The sequence below is a fragment of the Gossypium hirsutum genome, chromosome A01 (assembly GCF_007990345.1).
Source record: "Gossypium hirsutum isolate 1008001.06 chromosome A01, Gossypium_hirsutum_v2.1, whole genome shotgun sequence".
Lineage (NCBI taxonomy): Eukaryota > Viridiplantae > Streptophyta > Magnoliopsida > Malvales > Malvaceae > Gossypium > Gossypium hirsutum.
In genome coordinates this window covers 8756796-8778370 of record NC_053424.1, presented here as the reverse complement: position 1 = coordinate 8778370, position 21575 = coordinate 8756796, and the positions used below count along the sequence as shown (strand labels likewise).

The 21575-nt window shown below is 33.6% G+C and overlaps 2 protein-coding genes across 7 annotated transcripts; one reads left to right on the top strand and one right to left on the bottom strand.

Moving 5' to 3' along the window:
• Positions 1–4817: 4817 nt before the first annotated feature.
• Positions 4818–5717, bottom strand: LOC107944195 (uncharacterized). The gene is made up of 2 exons (XM_016878022.1): positions 5652–5717; positions 4818–5480 (listed from the first exon to the last, which is right to left on the bottom strand). The coding sequence occupies exons 1-2, from the start codon at positions 5715–5717 to the stop codon at positions 4818–4820; spliced, it is 729 nt and encodes a 242-aa protein (XP_016733511.1).
• A 3963-nt stretch (positions 5718–9680) lies between these two features.
• On the top strand, positions 9681–20251 carry LOC107944196 (B3 domain-containing protein Os07g0563300). Of its 6 annotated transcripts, none has more exons than XR_001696171.2 (12): positions 9681–9974; positions 13250–13331; positions 13485–13580; positions 13763–13862; positions 14593–14845; positions 15051–15150; positions 15502–15676; positions 15848–15927; positions 16702–16775; positions 19332–19532; positions 19822–19922; positions 20003–20251. XR_001696171.2 is itself a non-coding variant. In XM_016878023.2 (9 exons), the coding sequence occupies exons 1-9, from the start codon at positions 9856–9858 to the stop codon at positions 16711–16713; spliced, it is 1017 nt and encodes a 338-aa protein (XP_016733512.1). In that variant the 5' UTR covers positions 9682–9855; the 3' UTR covers positions 16714–17103. The 6 variants fall into 6 exon arrangements, 1 of the variants encoding a protein (XP_016733512.1); XR_001696172.2 differs by having other exon boundaries at positions 19327–19532; XR_001696168.2 differs by having other exon boundaries at positions 9682–9974; positions 16702–16822.
• Positions 20252–21575: the final 1324 nt, after the last annotated feature.

Sequence of the window (21575 nt, the reverse complement as noted above, 5' to 3'; positions counted from 1 at the left end):
GAAAAATGTTAATAAGTAATAAACAAACAAATAATAAATAAATACACACACATATATTATTTAGATATAAAATAGCCAAATATAAATATAAATAATTATATTATAAATGAAAAAAAATACAAACCAAGATAATTTTATTAATATATACTAATGGAACAATAAACGAGTTTTAAGATAATTTTATTAATATATATTAATGAAATTTTTATAATAAACAAGTCATAAACGAGCCAATAAATAAGTTTATTCGTGACATAAACGAACCGAATACATCACTGTTCGTGTTCATTTGTTTATTAAACGAACATAAAAATTTTGTTTATACTTATTTATTTAGCTTAATAAACAAACATAAACAAACATTATACAAATAATTCACGAATAATTCATCAAATGTTCTGTTCATTTACACCTCTAATTATACTATCAAATTTGGAGCGGAATCACAAGCATATAAGAATGAATGAAGGTGTTATGAAATAATAAAGAAAGAATAAACTAAAATGTGATAGAAGAAAGAGTGTAGAGAGAATGTAGAAGAGAGAGTGTATCTTATTTTTTTATATATTATTTTTCATGAGTACATGAGCCCCATATATATAGGGGTTAAAAGTAACTCTCTAATTATTATAGGGCATGTAAAGGGTCATGACCTTTTATCTCCCATATTAATGGGGTATAGGAAAAGTCTTATAACTTATGGGGTATAGGAAGAGTTTTATAACTTACGGGGTTGATAATGACATCCACATAAATATTTCATAACACTCCCCTTTGGATGTTCATTATCTAATTATCTAGTTATATAATTATGCCTCGTTAAAACCTTACTAAGAAAAACTCAGTAGGACAAAAATTTAGTGAAGGAAAAAGAGTACATAATTATACGCTTGATATGCTGCCTCATTAAAAACCTTGCCTGGAAAACCCAGTGGGATAAAACCAAGGTTAAGGGAAAAAGAGTACAGCACGTATTAAATCCCCCTAATGGCTACATCACTTGAGATCTCGAAGGTGACGCATTCCAATGTAGTAAACAAGCTTCTGAAACACTGATGTAGGAAGCGCCTTAGTGAATAAATCTGCTAAATTCTCACTTGTACTGATCTGCTTAAGTTTTATCTCCTTAATCTTCTGGAGGTCATGAGTGAAGAAGAATTTTGGTGCAATGTGTTTTGTTCTGTCACCTTTGATGTATCCACTATTGAGCTGATCAATGCATGCTGTGTTGTCTTCAAACAAGACAGTTGTAGCTTCTTTTCCAGATGATAAACAACAATTATTTCTTATATGCTTGATCATAGATCTTAGCCATACACATTCACGACTTGCTTCATGGATTGCTAAGATTTCTGCATGATTAGACGAGGTTGTTGCAATTGTTTGCTTCATTAAGCGCCAAGAGATTGCAGTACCTCCATCTATAAAAACATATCCAATTTGAGATTTTCCATTATGAGGGGTCTGACATAAATCCTGCATCTGCAAAACCAATCAACTCTGTTTTGGATTTATTAGGGAAAAATAGACCCATATTCTTTGTGCCTTGGAGATAACGAAATATCTGTTTTACTCCAGTCCAATGTCTCTGAGTTGGGCATGAGCTAAATCTTGCTAGCAAATTTATAGAAAAAGATATATCAGGTCGGGTATGGCTAGAAAGATACATTAATGCCCCAATTGCACTAAGGTATGACACTTCAGGACCAAGAAAATCTTCACTATCTTCCCGAGGACGGAAAGGGTCTTTACTTGGATTAAGTGATCTTACAACCATCAGGGTAGTTATTGGATGTGCCTTATCCATATAAAATCTCTTTAGCACCTTTTCAATATACGTTGATTGATGCACAAGGATTCCTTCTTTTAGGTGCTCAATTTGTAACCCCAAACAAAATTTCGTTCTTCCAAGGTCTTTCATTTCAAATTCTTTCTTCAAGCACTCAACAGTTTTTTGGATCTCTTCAGGAGTTCCAATGATATTCAAATCATCAACATATACTGCAATAATTACATATCCAGATCCAAACTTCTTAATGAAAATGCATGGGTAAATTGGATTATTCTTGTATCCTTCTTTCAACAAATACTCGCTTAGGCGATTATACCACATGCGTCCGGATTGTTTCAATCCATAGAGGGATTTGTGCAATTTGATCGAATAATGTTCTCTAGAACCTGAACTCACTGCTTCAGGCAGTTTAAATCTTTCAGGGAGTTTCATATAAATGTTAGTATCCAATGGGCCATACAAATAAGCTGTTACTACATCCATTAGGCGTAAATCAAGCCCTTCTCTTATAGCTAGACTTATCAAAAATCTAAATGTAGTTGTATCCACCATAGGAGAATATGTTTTCTCATAATAAATTCCAGGTCTTTGTGAGAATCCTTGTGTAACTAAACGTGCTTTATACCTTACAATTTCACTCTTTTCATTTCTTTTACACACAAAAACCCATTTGTATCCCATTGGTTTCACACCTGTAGGTATATGGACTATAGGTCCAAACACTTCTTTTCGCTAGCGATTTCAATTCATTTTCAATTGCTTCTTTCCACTTTGGCCAATCTTTCTCTTTGTTTACATTCCTCAATCGATTTTGGTACATAATCCTCTTTATTATTTATAACATCTAGTGCTACATTGCATGCAAAAATATCATCGACGTCGATTTGATTTCGGTTCCATTTTATACCGGACATGACATAATCAATAGAAATCTCTTCATTGTCAGGTACCTGATTTTCTTCTGAAACTATTCTTCCAGTCATGTCTATAGTCTCTTTAGGAGATCCCGGTATAATCATTTTTTCTTTGATTTCGCCATCATTAATCTTTGCTCCTTTCTTTTTTTCGAGGATTCTTATCTTTGGAACCAATTGGTCTACCACGCTTCAGGCGTGTATTAGACTCAGTAGCAACTAGATTTTGTCCTTCTAGGATATCAAGTTTATTGGAGCATTCACAGCTGGTATATGTGACTTAGTCACTTTCTTTGGGTCAGAAAATGCGTCTGGCAATTCATTAGCTAAACTTTGTAAATGAATAATCTTTTGAACTTTTAAATCACATTACTTAGTTCGAGGATCAAGATGAGCTAATGACAACTCTTTCCAACTAATTTTCTTATCCGGCTGTTTAATTTCTCCCCCTAATGTTGGAAAAATTGACTCTTCAAAATGACAATCTGCAAAACGAGCCGTAAATAGATTTCCTGTAGATGGTTCTAGATATTTAGTTATGGATAGGGATTCAAATCCAACATATATACCCAACCTTCTTTGAGATCCCATCTTAGTTCTATGTGGTGGAGCAATTGGAACATAAACGGCACATCCAAATGTTCTTAGATGGGAAATATTTTGTTCCTGACCATGAACTATTTGTAAGGGGGAGACTTTATGATAACTTGTTGGCCTGATGTGAATTAATGCAGCTGCATGTAAAATTGCATGCCCCTAAGCAGTGATTGAGAGTTTTGACTTCATAAGTAATGGCCTTGCTATCAATTAAAGTCGTTTTATTAAAGATTCTGCTAGACCATTTTGTGTGTGAACATGAGCTACAGGATGTTCAACACGTATTCGAATGGACATGCAATAGTTATTAAAAGACCGAGAAGTAAATTCACCAGCATTATCAAGACGGATGGTCTTAATAGGAAAATCTGGGAAATGGGCTCGTAATCGAATCAATTGAGCAAGCAATCTCGCAAACGCCACGTTGCGAGTTGATAACAAAGATACATGAGACCATCTACTCGATGTATCGATTAAAACCATAAAGTACCTAAATGGTCAATGGGGGATGTATAGACCCACATATATCCCCTTGAATCGCTCCAGAAAAGTAAGTGGTTCGTTATTTATCTTAGCTGGTGATGGTCGGATTATTAATTTCCCCAGTGAACATGCAGCACATGTAATGTTTTGAAGAATCTGCTGGCTCTTCAATGAATGTCCACATGAATTTTCAATTATTTTTCGCATCATTATTGAACCGGGATGGCCTAACCGGTCATGCCAAAGAACAAAGTCATTAGTAAACTTCTGGTTTACTATAGCATGTGTTTCTATAGAACTGATCTTTGTGTAGTACAAACCAGTAAAGAATGCAGGCAATTTCTCAACAATTTGTTTATTGCCTTGAGCAATACTCGTAATTTGAAGGAATTCACAATTTCCTTTGTTTAAAGTCTCAATATGATATCCATTTTGGCGAATATCTTTAAAACTCAATAAATTTCTTTGAGACTTAGGGGAGTATAATGCATTAATAATTTCAATTTTTGTTCTCCTTGGTAATAAAATAATTGCTCTTCCGGAGCCTTCTGTAATAGTTGTACTACCAGATATAGTGCTCACACTTTCTTTTTTCATTATTAAATGAGAAAAATATCTCTTGTCTTTCAATATGGAATGAGTAGTTGCACTGTCTGCTAGACATATATTTTCACCATTCATAACTGATTGCCTTTGCGAGATAATGTTCTTCAAAGAAACAAAATAACCACAAAATGTCACACATAATGGTGAAAACAGGTATTCAAAGTTCAAATTACTAAAAAGGTCTATAAAACAAAATTATCACATAAAACATAGCACTAGTAAATGTCATAACATCATTATTAAAGTTGCTGAATGAAACATAGAGTAGTAGAGGTTTATTTTATTATTTATTGAAATTTGTGGCCTTAATAATTTCCTTCAGGGGTAGAAAGAAAATCAACCACTTCTAAGTGGGTTACATTGCCATCATCAAAATCACCTTCGCCATCTTTATACACAAGATTGGTTTCTACTTTCTTTCCCTTCTATTTTATGGACTGCTGATAAAGATCAACTAGATGCTTTTGTGTGCGACACACACGAGACCAATGTCCTTTTCCTCCACAACGATAGCATACATTAGTCACATTTTCACATTTTTCTTTCTCTTCCCTGTTACCATTTTTCCGATCCCACTTCTGGTAGGAATGTGAATTTTTAAAACGACCACCTCGACTATATCCATATCTATGTCTGCGGTCACGCCCTCGGCCATGACCATGGCCACGCACACTACTATTTGCATGGGGTGTTTCTTTTAATTCTTGCCCATGGTGTAAACTCACATTCGCTTCAGGGAATGGAACAGAGCCAGTTGGGCGTAATTCATGGTTTTTCATTAGCAGCTCGTTGTTTTGCTCCGCCACTAGGAGACAAGAAGTTAATTCAGAATATTTTTGGAAGCCTTTTTCACGATATTGTGTCTGCAGGACAACATTATTTGCATGGAAAGTTGAGTATGTTTTTTCTAACATTTCTGCATCAGTAATCTTCTCTCCAGATAAATTCAATTGTGAATTGATTCTGAACATGGCCGAGTTATAATCATTAACAGACTTAAAGTCTTGCAATCTTAAATTCAGCCACTCATAACGAGCTTTAAGCAAAATCACAGTTTTCTGGTGGTCATATCTTTCCTTTAGATTGGCCTAAAGAATTTGAGGGTCCTTAACAGTCAAATATTCGGTCTTTAGACCTTCATGGAGGTGATGGCGAAGGAAAATCATGGCCTTGGCCTTATCTTATGTACTTTCTTCATTTCCCTCCTTAATAGTCTCACCAAGACCCTTTGCATCTAAGTGAATTTCAGCATCTAGTACCCATGATAAATAGCTATTTCCAGTGATGTCCAGAGCCACAAATTCGAGTTTTGTAAGATTTGACATTATAAAACTATAAGACAAAATATACAAGTCAATAATGTAAAATAAAGCATGTTAATATGCAAATGAAATAACACATATGCAAATGAAATAGATTAACTTGTTACCCTTACTTCACTTAAGCGTCCTTCGACAATCTTTAAGGAAAAATTTGTTGGCCTTGATTTCTTGTATTAGAGACTCGTGCTGATAACGTGTTGTGAAATAATAAAGAAATAATAAACTAAAATGTGATAGAAGAAAGAGTGTAGAGAGAATGTAGAAGAGAGAGTGTATCTTCTTTTTTTATATATTATTTTTCATGAGTACATGAGCCCCATATATATAGGGGTTAAAAGTAACTCTCTAATTATTATAAGGCATGTAAAGGGTCATGACCTTTTATTTCCCATATTAATGGGCATAAGAAAAGTCTCATAACTTATGGGGTATAGAAAGAGTTTTATAACTTATGGGGTTGATAATGACATCTACATAAATATTTTATAACAGAAGGTATTTTTTTAAAGCTTTGTTATGGGAAATTAATTGTTTTCCTAGCAATTATCGGGCCTGGTATTTTGCTTTCGGCAAATTTTGAGCTTTGGGTTTTAGGCCTTATTGGATTTCTCAAAAGGAGTGAACCAATTAAAAGATTGTTTTTAGACCCAAATCTGGACCTTTCTGGCCGAATTTTCAATTCAATGGTCGGGTTTATTTATAAAGAAAGTCTTATGGGGTTTCTCTTCCGGTTTATTGGGTTTCTGAAGAAAGTTTAGGGTTTATAAGTCCAATTTCTGAATATTCTGTTGTTTTCAATTTGTCTGATATCTGATATCCCCGAAGACATGGCCAAAAATAGAAACAAGAAGAAGCGAAGCGGCGTTTCTTCAATGGACGTCAACGAAGGAACTGTTCCTGATCTTCCTCAAGGTAGCTTTCACTTTTTTCCCCTAAAATATTAAAATTCAATCTATTAATAGTAATATGATTCTGATCTTCCTCAAGGTAGCATTGTTGCTTATGCTTTCTATAAAAAAAAAGTTGAAATTTTTATATAAATTTTGGTTTATATGCAGCAATGGACACTTCAGAGACTGAAGTTCAAAAGCCTGATTCTGCTACTGCAAAATTGTAAGTGTTACTTTATCTACTATTTTTTTTGTTTGTTAATTTTACAAAAAAAGAAGAAGAAAGAATTAGTGATTAAAGAAGGAATTAGTTACTTAATGATTAAAATGGTTGTTTCTCACATACATATATCATATATAAGATTGGATTGTGGGTGAAGTCTTTCAGGTGTATTTGGTTGAAAATTCTAGGGATATAACAGCATGTGGAGGTGAATTGTTAATGTTTTATTGATTTGAGATAGTATGATTTAAGGGCAAATGCAAATATCGAGCACAATTCTGGACCGAAAACATGATTGTGAAGTTAATTCTAAATTGATGCCTTCTTGTTTAGATGAGTATTTTCATCAATGATTTCTGCATTTTGGTTGGTAGTAAGAGTTGTTAAATTAGTATTTCTGGTCAGCGGATAAACGGAACAAGAGTTTTGGATTCCTTTACACTTGCATTTAGCTCTGGATATGTGCATTTCTGAGTTTATCAGGGATTGTTAGTTTGTTAATGGTGACATGGTGTAATGTTTATGCTTGACCTTGATTCTCTTTGGTGGTTTGTAACTATTTATTGGCTTCATCTTCTCATCTTGCAAGCTTGTTTTACTTTATTGAGATTCTCAGAATTCAAAGCTTTCTTTAGTTTGGTTTCTTAGTGATGTTTTTCTAGATAATAATACTCACCATAACAAATTTTTTATTGTCATAGAAAAGTTACGGTCGCATTGCGTACGCCTATTAACCGGATTTCCATTTTTGAAGTGATTTTCTTTGTGGCGTGTGTTGATTACATCATGTTTATAAATTTACGAATGAGCCCAAGCCTGAAAGGGATTTCCATTTTTGAAATGGTTTTCTTCGTGGCATGTGTTGATTACATCATGTTTATAAATTTACGAACGAGCCCAAGCTTGAAGAGGATTTCCATTTTTGAAATGATTTTCTTTGTTGCGTGCTTTAATTACATCATGTTTATAAGTTTACGAATGAGCCGAAGCCCGAAAGGGATTTCCATTTTTGAAATGATTTTCTTCGTGGCTTGCGTTAATTGCATCATGTTTATAAATTTACAAACGAGCCCAAGCCTGAAAGGGATGTCTATTTTTGAAATGATTTTCTTCGTGGCGTGCATTAATTACATCATGTTTATAAATTTACGAACGAGCCAATGCCCGAAAGGGATTTCCATTTTTGAAATGATTTTCTTCGTGGCGTGTGTTAATTACATCATGTTTATAAATTTACGAACGAGCCCAAGCCCGAAAGGGATATCCATTTTTGAAATGATTTTCTTCGTGGCGTGCGTTAATTACATCATGTTTATTAATTTACGAATGAGCCAATGCCCGAAAGGATTTCCATTTTTGAAATGATTATCTTTGTGGCGTGCGTTAATTACATCATGTTTATAAATTTACAAACGAGCCCAAGCCCGAAAGGGATTTCCATTTTTGAAATGATCTTCGTGGCGTGCATTAATTACATCATGTTTATAAATTTACGAACGAGCCAATGCACGAAAGGGATTTCCATTTTTGAAATGATTATCTTCGTGGCGTGCGTTAAATTTACGAACGAGCCCAAGCCCAAAACACTGTTGCCGTTACGGAACATACTAGTTTAAAAGCCGTCATCAGTACGCGTTTTTTTTAACTTAAGTCTATTGTGTCATTGTTATCTCCGTTCTCCGTTTCACCAAACCCCTAACTTTCTATCTATCTTGAAACAGAAAGACGAAGAAGGGACGACCGATGAAGAGATCGAAAAATGTTCGGAAGATGAAGGCCGTGGAAAAAGCTATCGCTAAGAACGAGAAGTACGCCGAGAAAAGCTCCAAGACCGAAAGCAAGAAATCAAGAACTCAATCAGCTAAACTTCTATATGACTGAGTGTGTTTAAAGAATTTTATTTGCCAAATGAACTTGAATTTGCTGTCATTTATAATTTAGCTGCGCTTAGGTTCATGTATAATAGTTACAAATTTTGCAATTACAACTGCTTGCACTGTCATTTATAGCTTAAAAGTATTTGTTGAGGATTGGGGTATTCCATTGCAATAGAAGAATGTTTTGGAACACATGGTTTTGTCTGAGTTTGAGTTCGATTTTTGATTTTACTCTCATTAGTTCTACATAAACTTTACGTGATTTTTAAATTTCACAAACAATATTATAATGTCATATACAATTTGTCATGTTGTATTTTCATAGTGTATATGTCATATTTTCGTAACGTATTTGCTTTGTATAGAAAAGTTCAAAAATTAGGTGCTGTGGAAATAGGTGGCCGAAAAGGGGCTGAAGCATCTTTTGCATGTAACCGTCGAGGCCAACACCTGTTTGACGTAGGAAGAGGAATCCGTGTCTCTTAAAAAGCTTCAAAACCAGCAAAGGTTTAATCCACTACAAACATGCCTAGCTGTACCCTTAACCATTACATATATGGCAATACACTATACACCTAAAATCTTACCTGTACCTGTATCTTTTTAAGGTTAACAGGTATTGTAAATCTGTATTAACTATAAATAGTTCATTTTAATTATCTGTATTCATCATTTATCCTAGCTGTACTTGTATGTATTTAAGGTTAATAGATATTTTGCATCTGTATTAACCAAAGTAGTTCTTTTTACTAATTTATATTTTTTTATGTTCACACTTGGTCTCCTGAAGCGTTACTGAAACAAAATTCAAAAAAAGAAGACACGTATAATATAGACAAAAAAAGAGTCAAATTTTTATAATAAAATAAAAATTTCTCAACCATTAGATTAATCCAACGGTCCAGAAAGGGTGGAAGAGTAACCGAAAAATGATAGGAAGAGGAGCAGAGTAGCATAGCCAGGGCGTATCTATGTCGATGTCAGTGCGACTAAAATTCTGACAAATATTTGTAGTCTTAAAAAACTGTCATTATCTCAAATACCCTTTTTTATGTTCACTCTTGTAAGTGTCATATCATTGTAAAAGAGAAGAAAACCGCAAAGAAATCCTTTCAAAAGCTCTCTTTTGGTTTACTGTTTGTTTGAGTGAAATGGCTGCTCCTACAGTTTTTATCGGAACTTGTTTCCATTGTCAATCTCAATCTGATGTCTTCTTCTCGGGTTGGCAGCTTCGTGACGGCAGTTTCGCCTTGCTCTGCCATCCCTGTGGGTAAGCTTTTTTTACGTTTTCTTTCACTTTGAATCTCACTTGTCTTCCAATGCATGTTGTTTTTCTTTTCACTTCTGACTGTGTCTGTTTCTTTTTGTTGGGTTTTGATGTTTTCTATTTGGATTAGATAAAGTTTGTGTTTTGTTTTTGGTTTTCACTTTTGATTGTTGTGGCTTCAAGTTCAGCTTAAAACTCTTTAATACAGATTTTCAACCAAGCCTCCTGACTTAAAATTGGGTTTGTCTCCTTTTCTGTTTTGTTTATTTGTTGTTTATAACATAGGGAATTCCAACGTAAATCTCTATTGTTAAAATTTTTATCTTTTAGTATTGTATTTATTTATCAGACATATGACATATCAGGAACAGGAAGATGGATAATTAATACACTTACATATTTACATTTTTCCTTGTTTGTCGCCAGGATTAAAAGCTTGAGAGTTTTTTTGGTGTTACTATGTGAGAACTTGAAAGTTGTGTTAGTACATGAGGATACAATGTGAAAAAGAAGATGAAATTGTTTCATTTTCAACTTGATTTGAAGCAATGAAGCTTAAAGCTTTTTTTGGGATGAAAGAGGCGTATGGTTCCCTAATTTTCATGTTGATTTGTTGTTTAAAACAAATTGGCCACATTAACTTTGATTGATCTGAAGAAAAGAAGTTAAATTTGTGGCATAAACTGTTCTCTGATTGCTTTGTGCTTAAATATGGTTTTTGTTTTCTTGGAATATGATGCATAGAGAGGTTATTTCTTCCCCTGCTTGAAGTGTAGCCCCCCTCAGGTTGCTCACAACTTATCTTTCTTGTTCTTTGCTGTTTAGGCCTATTTTAATTGCTGAGATCTGCTATGCCTTTTGGTGACATGGATTCTTTTTGTGTTTCTTTTTGTTAATCTAAATTCTATAGTAAGGTTTGGTATTGTTTTGCGGGGGCTTTTTACCCTCCATTTGTCAATTCTGCCTTTCTTTTCCCCTTTTGCGGATTATGTTCAAAGAGCAAGCTGAAGAAAAATGGTCAAGAAATCCTGGTGTTTGCTGCCATTCTTTGTCTTCACATACTATCTATTGCTTCTTGGCATATCGGCGACCAAGGTGAATTGGAGATTCAACTACCAAAGAAAGTAACAGGAAATTCTAGAATAAGTTGTAAATAGGATATCACATAACAAATTTATGGAGTAAGCTCTGTTTCTATTCCATTATTGTTATGTTCATCCTAAGTAACTCATTCATCTAATTCCTTTGTTACAATAAGATACTTTCATCAGTGCGCTTCTCTTTCCTTTTGGTGGTGTGAGCCTTCCTTATTTCATTTACATTTGTTTATTTATTTGAGAAATTTGTTAATAGAACAGTTGGTTTGTGATAAGCATTTCAGGAAGGCAGGACATGATGGTTAGTTTCCCTCTCATGATGTGTCTTGTCCGTGCATGCATAATTTAAACAATAATAATATAAAGAAAACAGTTCTTCTAGATTGACTATGAATTATAATCATCAATTCACAGGGAAATTAAATGGTATTTGTTAGTAAAGATAAGGACACCATAAAATGTGGCAAAGCCTAAATAATTTAGTTTATTTTAAACAATTTCTTCATAACTTTGAATATAAATTGAGGCATTTGCATAGAATATGGGACATCAAGCACTGATTCATGATGATAATTCACTCTATTCATAATAATCTTCTTTATTTCATAAACTAATTGGATAAAGAAGACTGTCTCTCATATCTTGAGAAGCTACTTTCATGTAGGTTGCATTTCTATGTTAAAACGTAATCATATAGAAGAGATCCTTCTATATGGAGCTTTTTGTAAAGCTCACTAAAGATTTAATAGAATGGGCTAGTCTAACGATGAACCACAATTCTGGCTTTACCAGTGTTTGGACTAGAAATTTCTTTAGGTGTGGCCAGTAAATATTGATGTTATAGGTTGAATTGTTAAGAGGCACCGAACATCTTTGGGACTTCTATACATATAAATTTATAGAATGTTCTTTATTATTCGTGCTCTTTCTTTGCCAAATAGTAGATAGCTGTTTACCATATGATTATTAGGAAAGCTTTTCATTGTAATGATACATTCCATTTTAGTATGCATCTTTTAAGGCGATAAAAATGTAGTATTTGGTTTTGACTTAAATGGCTTTTCGAATATTGAGATCAAGTTGGTATTCATTCGAAAATGATGGAACAATTAATGGTGTCAAGAAAACGGTAACCGTTTTACTTGTATTAAGTATAATCTAAGAGGCCCAATCGATAGTAGTCTCTCATGAGAAGGTAAACACTTTGAGATGCGTTCAGATCTGTTTATTGCTTGAGTACAGATGTTGGCAATCTGAATAATGTGAATTGTCTTTTGGCAACACATTAATGCTATTTACCGTTAAGAGTGACTAAACATTTAGGAAAATTGATTCAAAAGTATGATGTTTTCGGTAAAAATGATGATTGTATGTCATAGTTGGTTTAATTTTGTCTTACTAGAAAAAACCAAGAAAAAGTCCTTTTCAGCATTCTTTCTGGAATCTTTTGGTGCGTTGTCAAATATATGTTTGGTTATATTGAGCAGCAAGGCGGGCTTTAGATAATGAAACGACGTCGTATTTCTTTTGCTTTTAGTAGCGTTACACACGCTGTTGCTATAAAAGTTATTATATTATGTTGATCATTTTCCCTTACTTGCACTACTGACTTACTCTGTGAACTGTCTCTTCATGCGTTAGAATTTGTGCATGTGCGCCACATGCTTCAACATTTAATGCTGTAAACTAAAACGCATCATTTATGAAAGTGATAAATATATCAATATTATCTTAAATTTCTTTGGCTGAATTTTCTTGCATGCTAATGATGGCATAGAATACTTTTTATTTGTAATAGCTTGCCTATTTTCTAGAACAGGTTGTTAATTGTTAATAAGGTTGCTGCAGTGGACATCTTCCGCCTGATTGCTGCATTTCATTTTTGTGTGGCAGTTTGTTTCTTTTCACATTGGTTTACTTGTGATTCTTCGTGTTTTTACAATATTAAAGCTTGAGCTTAGGCTTTGCTTTTGACATCATGGATTCTATGTTAAATTTTTGCGCATGCATCTGCTTGGTTCTTAGAAATTTTTTATGCTAGGTTTTGTTGATTATGGTATCCTTATTTTAGCATCATTTATTTTCTCAAGAAAGTAACATTGGGAAGCCTGGAAAAAGAATTTGAGTTCATTTTCTCTGTAGTGTTCATACACAAACTGACTCTGTCTTTTGCAAATTCAGTTCTGCTTTTGTCGAAGGAAGGTTCTGTGAGACTTTTCATCCTGAAGCCTCTGGTTGGAGAGAATGTGATTCTTGTAACAAGGTAAGATGAAAATTCTTATCAATTTTGCATTTTCTTTTCCCAGGTATGTAGGTGATTGAAAAGAACTTCTCTCCAGGTTATTTATATTTAATTAGATTTTCGAGTCTGCAAACTTTATTCTCTAATGCGTAAATTTTCTTCCATTTGCTGCAGGGAATTCATTGTGGATGTATCATGGCTGCTCATTCATATGCAATATTGGACTTTGGTGGTGTGAAATGTCTGGAGTGTTGCTTGAATGAAGCTCTCGTAAGAGTCAACTATCTGGCCATTCTATCTTTGTTTTCATGCCCTTTTCGTGTTTAACTAATATTTTATACTGAATTACAGTCTATATAATATGCCATTATCCTTAAAATAAATGTTTCAAACTTAAAATGAGCATATAAAAATAGAAGTTATCAAAGTCTAAAAAACATTTTCTATTTCAGGCGCTGCACAGAAACTCACCAACCTTCTCGAACCCTGAGGAGATGCAGGCATCGGACTCGCATCCAAAGGCATCGGATGACACAGAGGAAACCGTGACTGGTGAATTTTCAATATATCTTACCTTTTGGAGTGAACTATTTTTTCTTTTAAATACTGTTCATAGTGGGGATGGACTGGCGTACATGAAAATATGAAGTCTGATATAGATTGTTCATAAATTTCTCCTAGGAATAGGAAAAAGGTTTTCAACACTCATCCAAAGTATTCACTTTTGGTTGTAAGGTGGGGACGGGAGGAGGTGGGGAATGAGATATTACAATTTTCATAGCACTTGTAAAATTTAAGGCTCTTAGATCTGCACAAGTTTATCCTTTTTTTTTCGCCTTGCTTATGCAATCAAATGAAATCTTAGTTGGGGAAAATATAGGCTAAAAGATGTGCTTAATCCATCCTAAAGTTGGAGTCCAGCTGATTGTGGGAAATTTAAGGCTCTTAGTTCTGCACAAATTTGTCTTTTTCTCTTTTCTTATGCAATCAAATGAAATGCTAATTGTGGAAAACTCCCATGGCAAACAAATGTAATATAGGCTAAAATGATTTGCTTAATTCATCCTAAAGTTGAAAGTCCAACTGATTGTGGGTAGTGTTCTTGATAGGAAGAGTATTTTTGTTATCCTTTTTATTCATAAGAAATCAAGGACTGCTTGTGGAAGTTGCATAATTTTATCTTACTCCTTCAGCATTTACAGCAATATAGCTTGTCATTTATATGGTTTCCAGTGGGAAGGAAAACTGACTCCTTCACTCATGTTGCTGGAACTAAAACTAGGGGTTGATCCAATTGCATCACCTGATTCTGTTGCACTCAATGCCTCACCTGATAAGATAGGCACTCCTACTTCCGGAGCAGTTCCTGCAGCAGAAACTGAAGGAGAGTCCTCCGTGAATTCACCTGCTGGAACCAAAAAGTCCTGTAAGAAGAAGGGTCGCAAGAATCGGAAAGATGCCTCTAAACAGCACCAAATCCAAGCGAGGTACTCGCCAAAGACCAGCCCAGAGGAGCTTAGGGAAATATGCAGACAGTAACTCCTAACCTTGACTTTATATCTATTGTGCTGTTTACCTTATTTTTTGAAGGATTATTGGTTGTCTGACCATATGATATTTGTAGTAGTCTAACATTTATTTACTGTGTTACTTTAATATTTAGCTTGATATAGCTTTAATGCAATATCCTGTTGATATTGAATTTGATGTCTTAGAAATTGAGTCTTAATCATATTTCAGGGCCAAATCAAGTCTTATCCCTTTGTTTGAGAAAAAATTGACTGCTAGTGATGTGGACACCAGGAATGGGCGCCTTGTGTTACCAAAGAGATGTGCAGAGGTAAGTTTTTGCAGATTATTTTTTTTCTTTTAATTTCTTCAATTTGTATGCATTGGAAAATAAATTAAGTTTCTTGATGGAGATTGTGATTGAGCAGTTTTTTAATGCATTATTTGCATTTACTGTAATTTAAGTTTCTATTATTATTATTATTATTATTATTAGTAGTACTGCTGCTATTTGCATTTAACTATTTGAGCTATATATTAGCTGCAATTTGGTCTTTATATGTATATATATTAAATACATTATATATGAGATCTAATCTGGCTACAGCATATCCACCATATTTAATTTTTTTTTCCTGGTAAAGAATAGATGTATTTCTTGTATTGAAAGAGACTACTGCAGGCTTATTTCCCAAAGATTTCGGGGCAACAAGGAATCTTCCTCACTGTGCAAGATACAAAAGGAAATGACTGGGAAGTTTTCTACCGCTATTGGTCAAATACTAATGGAAAGATGTATGTCCTTGAAGGCCTCAAGGATTACATGATCATGATGGAATGGGAAGCAGGTGATACAGGTAAATGATATAAGTGTCTAATGATCCCCTTTTCATGGAACAGATAATATCAAATAATCAAAGATTCTCCACATTTACTTGATTAGAAAAAAAGCTTGAAGATTTATTTGTTTCACCTGAGAAATATGATGTTGCTAACTAGTTAGTGACTTTGAGTGATCAAAATTTCAGTTACATTTTATAAGAGAGAGGAAGATGAAAAGCTGTTCATGGGATTCAAAAAATATCAGGCTCCCGAATCTGCTCAGAAGGTATGCGTGCTAATTCAGTCAACTTATTTTTCTTAGAGTGTCCGTGCCTGGTAATTGCATTTGCTGGTATCCATTTATACATCTGCTTCAAATCTATAATATGTCAATTGTTCAATGGTTGATGCAGTTCATTCCAAGGTCAGTTATATGCTAGGGTAAGGCTGAAAATAGGATTATCATATGATAGCTTTGATATTGATGGTAATAATAGTAAAAGAAACAACACAAAAACCATAATTCCTGTTTCCAAATGAATGGCATAAAGCATTACTTAGTGTTGGCAGCTTTAATCAGAAGGAAAGAAAATAAGACTAAATTTCTTTAGTATTGACTTCACAGTAGGTCCTTAATGATGGTATCAATCCACAAAAGGTAATGCAAATTATTGAAATGCAGTTAGACATATGTATTGGCCCCTTTATCCAGAATTTATATCATGAATATTGTCTTCAAGTTCATCCTAATACAAATCATTAACATTCATTTACTAATTACCTTCAGAAAAGAAAAGGACTGGATATCTTCTTTGTTTCAGTCTTTTGAGTATTATTTGATGTGTAGAATGCTGTCACTATGTCTTCTTTGTTTCAATCTTTCAACTCAGTAGAATAGTTTGTATTTCTCATGATGCGAACAATTTCAACATGGGTAGGGAATAGTAGTTTGCCTGTCTGCTGATGGTTTATAATCTTGATATATGATGTGTTTATGGGTTTCATGTTTGTCAAGAAAAGGTTGTTTTACCATCCTAAGATTTCACACTTTCTTTTGCAGAGCTCAACTTGATGTCTGAAAGCGACTTTACCGTTCAAAGGCCAGTAGTCTGAATCTGGTGCTTTTCATCAAAGGTGTTGGAAGTTCCTTTTTATACATGCTGTCATCGGTCAGCGAACTAGTATGTTATAAATCAAGGAAGTTTGTTTCTTTGTGGCTGGAAAACTATTATGTTTCTGGAAAACTATTATGTTTCTTTGTGGCTGGAAAACTATTATGTTTCTTTGTGGCTGAAAAATTATTATGTTTCTTTGTGGCTGGAAAACTATGTTTCTTTTGTTTTTAGTCTATCTTCAGAGTGACTGTTGCAATAAGCTTGGTATGCTACTTTGCAGTACCCTAGGGTTGTTTTCAAACAATTTGCTTGCATGTTAGAAAATTGAACCATAGTAGTTATATTAATAATCCTTGTCCTAAAATCGTGATACTCTGCCATGAACTCAAATTGCATGCAACTTGACACCAATAAGTATTAAAAGATGTACTGGTTCATGCCCTGAGCTATATTTATGCAATTTACCAACGCCCTCCCCCCAAAGAAAAAAAAAAATTTATGTGATGGTTCTTTGAAGGTTTTTCAGCATCTTAGTTCTTTTAATTGGAATGATGTATTTGGTGTTCAAACCTTAGGAGTAATCAACAAAGAACGGAGCAATTCACTGTAGCTCTATTACTAATAACACTTTGAAGAATATGTCTTCTTACTTTATGATGTTCGTGTGGAAAGAAGAGTATGCTTTAATTCTTAGTCTTGAAAAATTTTAGAAAAAAGAAACAAAAATCAGTACAAAGCTTGAAAATATCACAATCTTACAGTGTATGTATTCAAACAATATGTTCTTGATGTAAGATGATTGATCTTCAGAAAGGAAATGAAAGCTGATGTTTTAATTTTGGTCTAGAATAAAATCTAAAATCTCAAGTGTTAGAATCATCAAAACTAATGGTAAAAAACCATATTAACTACAATGATTAGAATGCAAAAAGTTCACTACCTTTAGTATGTAAGCAGTTCAATAAAAAGAAGGTAGGGTCAATCTAGACTAGTCAGGGCCCGAAGAATCACCAATCGAGTATGAGAGTATCTCTAAGTTTGTTTTGAATTAAGCTTTTAAGAAAATGTATTATTTGTTGAAGACCTCGTAGCGTTGTGTGGCTTAATTTGTACTTTTACAGTCATATAGAAAATCACCAATCAAGTATGAGAAAGATCTCTAAGTTTGTTTTGAATTAAGTTTTTTAGTAAATGTATATTTGTTGAAGACCTCGTAGCCTTGTGTGGCTTAATTTGTAGTTTTGCAGTCATATAGGAAACTTCTGTATACAATTTTCTGAAAAATCCAACATGGATCTCTCTTATCCTATGGAAAGAGATTGAAGTGAAGATCTTTTCAAGTCTTGTGGTTGATTTTAATACAAAAGGGATTCTTCGGTTCATCTTTTAAGCTTGAAGAAATTGGAATTCACATTAATACTTCACTGATTATTTGGACTATGAATATAACATAACAAATTTCTAGATATATTGAGTCAAAAATATGGATTGTTTTATTCATAGGATTGCTTGCCGGAACCCTTCCACTAGTTTCCTTCATGTCATGATTTGCTAATTTCCTTTCACCTTTCGTTCTAGTTTTAGTTTCTTTAAAATGCATTATGTTAAGATATCTTATGAACAATAATACATGAACCTATTGAAGACGAAGTGCAACTCATGTTTGATGTTGCCTTCGTCCTGCCGTAAATTTTGTAGCTCCTGTCACGGAAGATGCAAGTGATTGGCATGAATGATAAGAAGACAAAAGCTTATATTCTGTCAGAATGATGATGGAAACCTTCATTATCGGCAACTGAAAAATGTCGCTTGCATCGTAATTAAGCTAGTTCAAACTGAGTTGTTACTTGTGAATGATCTAAATCCGAGATATTTTCCATCAAAATTCTAGTAGTGGGACATACTGAGTTGGCTTCTTTTGTTTCGAATCTATAATTAGTAATGCTATCAAGTTTAACCATTATTATACTTAAATGTAAAAACTCAGGAATCTATTCTGCAATTAATTCAGTAAGCTATATTTAGTAATAAACTTCACACTGCATTAATTAATGCCTTTGTTTGGAAGTATTATTAAGTTCCTTATCTGTCTGCGATTTCTATAATCTGATATCATATATGGAAATTTGTTAACAGAGAGTATTTTGACATCTTTAGTCTATTAATGGATTTTTTTTCTATATTTATCAGTTATTTAGCTACACATGCTTGTACATGCATACATCATAATCTGTCTCGTAAATTCATAATATTTGGTCATATTACATTGCTTAATGATATCTAAGACATTTCCTGCAAACTAATGAAAAAACAGTCTTTAACCAGATAATATTTGGTCATATTACATTGTTTTTTGGACCTGGAAGTTTATTACTTTGTGTATGTATCGTGTTTGATGGTCATGTTTTTGAACCCTATAACTAGGAAAAATCCTAAAAGTCATATAGAACAAAATAAAGGTCACATTTGTATGACTATGGGAGTTACAAATAGCTTTGTCAGGTATTAAGCCTTTTGCCATTTGTTGATTTAATGTGGATTCTTATATGGCAGTTGCATTTTTGTGTCAGAGTAGGTTCAAGGACATATGAAAGATACCTCGCTTCGTAATGGACAAAAAGAGGAAGTATCCTTGGCATGTCAAACACTCGTACGTTTTTCCACTTTGATGACATAACAAGAAAAGCTGTTCGACTGGTTGACAATTGTCGGGCTAGATTTCAATTCCGATTCCTACCCCACACTGCATTCTATCTATATAGCCTGAAAAACTGAGGTATCTTCCTTTCTTCTTTTTTCTTAAAGCTGAGATAAATAAATAGACATGTTCTACAATTTAAATAATGAGATTTATACAAATTCCTTGTCTCTGGCTGGTATCTTGTATTCTATCAATGTTCTTACAAGAATGGAGTGTTTGCAGTAATACTGTTGGTTCTTTTTATTATGTTCACAGGTCATACCTATAAGAAACGATTAATTGAGGATGGTTTTAAACGACAAAAAGGCCAAATTTATGATTTGGTAACACAGATGCTAATCTTGCACAATTTCTGGTATTGTAGGGGGATGCAGTTGCTATCAAAGTAAACATGTAATGCAGTAGGTACCTTGCTCAATCCATTATGGATTTCCGTATCCTGACTGGGAATGTTTTGGAATTCAGGTCAGATGTACAATTTTTTGTATTCACAATTTGTTTAATCTGATGAAGATTGTAACTTGGGACTTATTGGATTTGGCCAGATTGTTATTATCTTTCCTTCAAAGAGAATTTTGTAAAACACAGTCCAACAGCAAAGAAGTGAGTGCTGCTGGCTCCGTGCAATTATCTATAACAGCACAAATCATGAGGAAATGAATAATGTATCTGCATATATACATATATAAATGTTCTCTTTATGTCGTGTTTGAACTGTAAAAGAACTCAGTTTTCTGAGAAGAGTAGCATTTGGAAAAAAGAAAAACAGCTTATGATGAGAACTTTTTAAGCTCCTTTTTTGTGGATCGTTGTTGTTGTTGCCGTCTATTTGTTGGTTTCCATGGGAAAATTAGGGGTCCTGAAAGGCTGTGTTCCTTGCACAATGGCAAAACTATGTCAATTAGGGGTCCTGAAAGGCTGTGTGTTCCTTACACAATGGCAAAACTATGTCAATTAGGGTTCCTGAAAGGCTGTGTTCCTTACACAGTGGCAAAACTATGTCAATTAGGGGTCCTGTTCCTTACACAGTGGCAAAACTATGTCAATTAGGGGTCCTGAAAGGCTGTGTTCTTTACACAATGGCAAAACTATGTCAATTAGGGGTCCTGAAAGGCTGTGTGTTCCTTACACAATGGCAAAACTATGTCTTAATTTCAGTTACAAGTTGGGTCAGAATGTTTTAAGAATTCATATGAAGTGGAAGTTGACCGGGCCGACATAGGTCATTCCCAACTAGCAAAAACTTGTTGTGCCCGATCCAACAGGCCCAATAAACCTTATTGATAACCATTTTGGACACATGTTGGGTATACATTAATACTTCAAAAAATATTTTTACCGATTTGAGTGTAGGATTAAGTAGTCAAAAAAGAAAAAAAAATTCATGTTTGAATATTAGAGATCACTTGAAAAGAATAATTACGAATTTCTAAAAAAAATAAAAACGGATTTTCCACCGAAAGAAATCCATCATATTGTGACAAGTTTCCTTCCAGTTAGTTTTCAAAATAATTAACAAATTTCTATTTAGTATCACTAAATAATGTGTCACCTTCCAAGAGAAAAAAAAAAAAACAGTAGCAATTTCAACAAATATGTATATATTTGAGATGCTAAATCTGAAGATATGTGAACCAGATTCATCCAAACTCGACCAAATATTTGACAAAATTTTGACATTACAATAATTTAATGGCAGGAAACCAACACCGTATAAGATTTTTGGCAACTCTAAAATAATGCAAATGAAATGACATCAACGTAACAACAACTCAATATGTCCACTTACCTAAAAACAAGGTAACACTGCAACCTCACCATTAATAAATGCAATGCATTGCAAGCGGTTTTTTACTGACATGTTGGGGACGCCATTGGCCTAATCTTATGCATGCTATAGATTATGAAATACTATCGGTGAAAAATTTTACCTAATAATTTTTAAAAAAAAAATATAAATTAAATGTAATTTTGATGGAATTGGTAAAAAAATGGAATAATAAAAATTTGTTGTATTAAATTCAAATCAATTATATTTATATATATATTTTAAAAATATTTTCAAAAAATATTTGTTATTTTAAAAAAATGATAAATAATGTATTTAAATGGAATTTG